The sequence below is a fragment of the Fukomys damarensis genome, unplaced genomic scaffold (assembly GCF_012274545.1).
Source record: "Fukomys damarensis isolate Sample0158 unplaced genomic scaffold, DMR_v1.0_HiC HiC_scaffold_37, whole genome shotgun sequence".
Taxonomy (NCBI): domain Eukaryota; kingdom Metazoa; phylum Chordata; class Mammalia; order Rodentia; family Bathyergidae; genus Fukomys; species Fukomys damarensis.
Window position 1 is genome coordinate 50,218,748 of NW_022900949.1, and position 5,575 is coordinate 50,224,322.

Below are 5,575 nucleotides of genomic sequence, written 5' to 3' on the forward strand. Positions count from 1 at the left end.
AAAAAAAAAAAAAAAAGAGCTGCCAGAACAGCTCCTATGTATGGTTACTGGGAAATAACTTTTTATTGCAATAGTAACTGGAAGATTATTAAGAAGAGAAGAATCCAGCTTCCAGATAGGTGGCCAGATATGGCAAAGTGCAAATGATGGGTGGTATACAGAAGGATGTGTGTGCTTGGGAAACAGTGGAGGCAAAGGTTGCATGGGTAGAGGGCAGGGAAGCAGCAGGCCTCATGATGAAGAGCTTGGCATGGAGTTTGGTCAAGTCAGTAGAGGGCAGCCACAGAAGAGGAGGAGGTCTAGGCCAGGTTTGTCTTATAGAACAATCTGGCTGCTCTCTGCAAAGTGACCTAAAGTGGAGCGAGCCTACAGGGCGGGAGAAAAGTGAGAAAGGGGTTCAAACACTGCATCTGAGCCAGAATGGGTCCTAGTCACAAGAGTGGAGAAGATGGGGATGACAGACTGAATCCAAGAGACATGGCTGAGTCAGAGGACGGAGCGTGGCAATCAGTCACTGGGGGATGGAGTGGGCGGGAACAGCGATGGTGCTTAGCTTCTGACTGGGGTTGATGAGAACACTATCCAAGCAGGGAGCCCAGGAGAAGCAACTGGTCTCAAGAAAGGGAGACACCTCTGTCTTTGTGCAACTTGAGACTGAAGATCCTGCAAGATACCATGCCATGGGTATCTGATCGGCAGCTGGAAATCAGGTCCTGGGATGCAGAGAGGTCAAAGCCAGATCACAACTCAGAGTTAGTGGCTGAAGGCTTGGGGATGGATGAGATTATCCAGGTACAAAATATATGCAACAAACAGACCCCAGGACAAAAAAGTCCTGGGAAAAGTTGGGGTTTAAGATGTAGTTGGAGGGAGGAACAGCACTAGGTGGCTGAGGAGGTAGAGGGTCATGGAGAGGAAAATAAACAGCTCCTGGTAGGCTGAAGGAGGCTCCTGGGTGTACTCTTGAGAAAGTGCTTCTATAGAATGAAGGGGATGGCAGTCTGGTTATTAGGGTGGAGGCCCTAGCAGAGGTGGGAAGGAGAAAGGCAGCTCCTTCTCTGACAGGTGTGGAGGGAATGCTACCAGCTTGGAGCTGTGGGAAGGGCAGGGGATGGTACTTTCACTGGCCTCTCTTTGCTTACTGTGGCAGAATATCCTCTGTTGCAAGAGAGGGCAGAGGAAGATTTAGGCTAACATTTGCAGTAATGAGACAAGCTGAGCTTGTAGAGGAACATTACATACTGAGTGGAAATCAGGAAGGTTTAGAAGGTGCTCCCCTCAAGCTAGAAAAGGCCAAGGAAGATGAAGATAGCTTTGAAAGGGAAGTCTGTTCAGTGGGATCAGAGGGATGTGGTTCAAACTCTAGCTCAGCCACTGGACAGATGGGTTGCTGCCTCCTCATCTGTAAGAGAGGTAACTGTTTGCTTTACTAGGTAGTCATGGGGACCATGTGAGATGAAATGTGTAAATGTTCAGTGCATTACTATTCTACTCAGCACTCAGCTGTTGGTGGGTATTATTATTATTATTTTCCTAGGATGCCAGGATTTGAGAGCAGAGAGGGAAGGGCCGGGGAAAGAATAGATAGGACTTTTGGAATGAGATGCCAATAAGAATTTTGGTGCAGAATGTATATTTTTCTGCCTGGCCTCCTTCCCAGACACTGGGAGGATTTGGCTGAAGGAGCAGGATCACAGTGCCAGGTACTGCGGAGGATAAGGGGTACTGGACAGCAGGCACTGCAACTCTGTCTTTGCTCACAGTGCCCAGGAAGCAACCTGTGCCACCTTTCTCTGGCACCTAGGAGCTGGGGGCTGCAGCTAAGACCATCTCAGGTCTGGTGGCTGCTATTGGGAAAGCTTGGGACCGACGGAGTAAGTGAGTATCTATAAAGCCATGTGGGTGAACTGTGCAGTAAAACTTGTGCTTAGGAAGGCAGTATACACAGGAAAGAGCCTTGCTGCAGGAGGAATGGAGGAGTAGGAGCTGGCCTCTCCAACAGGAGGCGGAGGATGCAGTCCTGGTTGATCCCTAAGCAGTGGAGTTAGCAACCTGGCTGGGATGGCATTGTGTTATCTTAAGGTTATTCGGTCTGTCCTTTTCCATTTGAAAAAACCCTGTCCAACTTCTCAGGATTGTGAAAAACTTGGCTTGAGGGCTCTCCTGAAAAGGATTTCTTGCTCTAAACCTTATCAAGAGTAGAGATTTTTAGTCTTGATTGCATGGAGAATTCACAGAAGATCTTTTGGAACCTATCACTAGAGGATGCGATTTAAATTCTCCCCAGAGTATTGTTATGTATGACCAGAGCTGAGATTCTCTAGAACAGCAGATAAAACACCCTGCACATGGCAGGTTAGAAACAGAAAAATCTGGGCTTAAATTCTGGCCATTATTTGTGTGGCTCTAGGCAAGTCCCTTAATCTCTCAGAAGAACAGGAATAATATTTACCTTCTTTTTAAGTTTCCTGGATGTATTAAATGAGACAAGTATTCAGAGAGAGAGAGAGCAGAAGACTTAATTTTAATCATGCAAGACTTAAAAGTGGAAAAGTCAAACATCTCTTTTCCTCTTGGAGGTACTTTAGAGGCCATGCTAGTGGTGCTGTGTCTGGACTGGTTTATGTTTGTACAGCTGGCACGATTTCTCAAGTCCTTCTATCCCCTATCTGGTCCAGGTGCACACTGGTCCTCATAAAGTAGGTAAGGAGAATACTTTCCTTGCTCAAAGGGCAAAGCTCCCTCCAGGAACTGCCTTTCTTCTGAGTGCCCCCTGGCCCCAGTGCAGGGGAATTTAGCCTAGAACCTGCCCCATCCTCCATCCTGAACCAAGACCAATAACTGGGGTGGCCCTTTGGGTCCTGCAGTGCCTGGCTCTGCAAGGTAAGGGTGACCCACCATCAGTAGCTTGGGAGTAGAGTTGCCTCCATGGGCCCTCCTGTTCTTTGTTGGCCAGGAAGAAATTATCCACAGGAGCTGCTGGGCTCTCTTTGAAACCTAACAATGTGAAAGATGGTGTTGGTGCTCAGGCTGTAATTTCTAGAATTGATTGTTGGAATTTGTAAAAAGCTTCTGACTTGCCAATATCTCTCAGTCATGACGTGAGACTTGGAATCTTTGGGCCAAGAAAGGAATGAGCAACCCATCCATAGGTTTCTGATTTGATGATATCTGAAAGTCATCAGGTTCCAGTATGTGCTATGGATCTATGTGTGCTGTAGAAATACATGTACCCCTGCCAGGTATGTTCATTCTGAGGAGCAAAGACTGGGCTCAACTGTGGTCAGCATAAACCTAAACTCAGACAGGTGTTTGGTAAATGAAGAGCTATTTTTGTTAAAAAGGTGGTAGGGAGAGGAGCATGGAGCACATAATTTTAAAAGGAAAAAAAGATAATGTCTACTTGAGTATTTAATCCCTTTTCTTGTGTATGTGTTCCTAGAGGAGGAACAAAGACTTTATTATAGGCAAGGGCTAAAAAAAGTAGTTGTCATTTGTTTTTTATTCATTCATTCATTCACCATTCAAAAATATTTTACAAGCACCTCCTGAGTATGAGAGTAATCATGTTCTGGAAAGTTACAGCTCATGCCCTACCTTCCCTGGGGGTGCTGGCATCTTTCCACTGATGACATAGTCATCATGTCTCTGGGAAATCAGTCCTGTGCGACTGGCTTTGATTCTCCCTTTGTCTTGCCAACAGCCATCCTTACCCCACCTGGGATGGAGGTCTCCAGAAATGGCTTCCACCTGGTTATTGAGCTGGAAGACCTGGGACCCCAGTTTGAGTTCCTTGTGGTCTACTGGAGGAGGGAGCTGGATACCAAGGTGAGGCTTCCAACCTTGGCCCATGAATTAAGCTTTGGGGAAGGAGGCACAGCTTTTACTAAGTGAGTGAGGAAAGGTAGCTCCTGCAGTGCAGAGTGTCTGGGTGGCCTGAGGATGAAGATCTTGGGTGAAGCTTGTGAACGGAGAGATGGGAGTATGCTGTCCATCCACTGGGATCCTCTGCAAAGAATTGCTTTGGTTCATTTCAGGCCTTTGCTAGAGACCATTTCAGGCTGAAGTTTGGGGACTGCCTTTTTGCCCTAAACTCTAACTTAATTGGGCCCATAACATTTTTAAAATGCATTTTTTCCCCTTCCCTCATTAGCTGGTCTCCTTAGCCACTTAGGGGCAACAGGCCAGGGCATTGCAGATCAACCAGATGATTTCAAAAGCAGATGAGGCTAGTATAAACCTCTTGTGCATGTGTATCTTGGCGGGGTATAGAAGTGGGGGCAGTGACCCTGGAACTAGCTTATGAATAATCTAATTACAAGCAGGTGGGCCATCCAAAATGCCAAGAAGGGAGCTGCCCCTCCCTGTGGGAAGGTGACTATAATGTTCGGTGAGTGGGATGCCAGCCCTCATCAATAGGTAGACAAGCAGCAGAGAAGGGGTACAGCTTGATCAGGCACTGGGGGACACTCGGACCTGTGGAGCCCTGTCCAAGCTGCTACGATGACAAGGCTTCCAGGCCCACTCCAGTCGGCACACAGAAAGCCCTGCTTTTTTGTAAGAATCGATGTGATGCAGTAAGGGGCTCCCCCAGGATCTGTGAGCAGCCAGACTCTCAGCTAGGTAGCAGCACAAACTCACCTACACAGAAGACCTTGCCTCCTTCTGCTAGGACCTCTCCTGGGGCCCTCACCTCAGTTTACTCCTAGGCCCTACCTCCTTGTCACTCCTTCCTACATATGCCTATAACTAGTGTCTCCTCCTGATGCCCCTCACTATGTCCTCTCTCCTTTATTGCTGCTTGAGGTATTCAGTTTCACAAGACCATATTCTTAGGCAAGGAATCCATTGTCCTGCTCATCTTATCAGCCTAAGCCTTAGGGGTTGCAGGTAGCCAGCTGCCTTGATTGGATTATTCTCAGGTTGGGTGTATCCCTGATTATAAGAGTTCCTGAGGGCAGTACACATGTCCTGTCCCATCCTGTCCCCACCCACCCTGCACCTAACAGGGGCTGTAGGTTGGGTAGTGTCCCCTGGAAGGTGGGGCAGGCAATAACACAAGAGTCCTATTATATTTACTCCTATTGGTAGGACATGGCATTGCCAACAGGCAGATGGAATGGTGTGGGAGATAGGCCAGGGCCTAGTGGGAGAGAGGATGCACCTCCCTCAGATGCTTTGGGATGAAGCCCACTCTCCACCCTTGTAACTGGCAGGGTTAGTGCTGAGAGAGGAGCGTTACCCTGAGTCATCCAGGTTTGGCCCAGACAAGCCTCTGCAGGCTCAGTCACAGAGCGCAGGCCTTGGGGAGAGAAATAGAGGTGGGAAGGTAGACAGATGGATGGACATACAGGTGGACAGATGGATGAGGAGGAGGGGTGGTCTGCAGCTCCTCTGCTCTTGCTCACTGACCCCGCTGGCAGCCTTGGCCATGCCAAGCCCCAGCTCGTCAGATTTCCAACCTGGCAAGCCCTCTCTGTTACAACACTGTGCCGCCTCCCCTCCCTCCCTCCCTCCTTCTCTCTCTCTCTCTCCTCTCTCTCCTCTGTGTGTGTGTGTGTGTGTGTGTGTGTGT

At 48.4% G+C, this 5,575-nt stretch overlaps 1 protein-coding gene across 1 annotated transcript in view; it reads left to right on the top strand.

The window, feature by feature from the left end:
* The window catches only part of Il20rb (interleukin 20 receptor subunit beta), a 29,996-nt gene that overhangs the window by 11,545 nt on the left and 12,876 nt on the right, over positions 1-5,575 (top strand). The window contains exon 4 of the mRNA XM_010625535.2: positions 3,704-3,828. Within this exon, the coding sequence (XP_010623837.1) occupies positions 3,704-3,828 (125 nt within the window). The remainder of the gene's footprint in view (positions 1-3,703; positions 3,829-5,575) is intronic.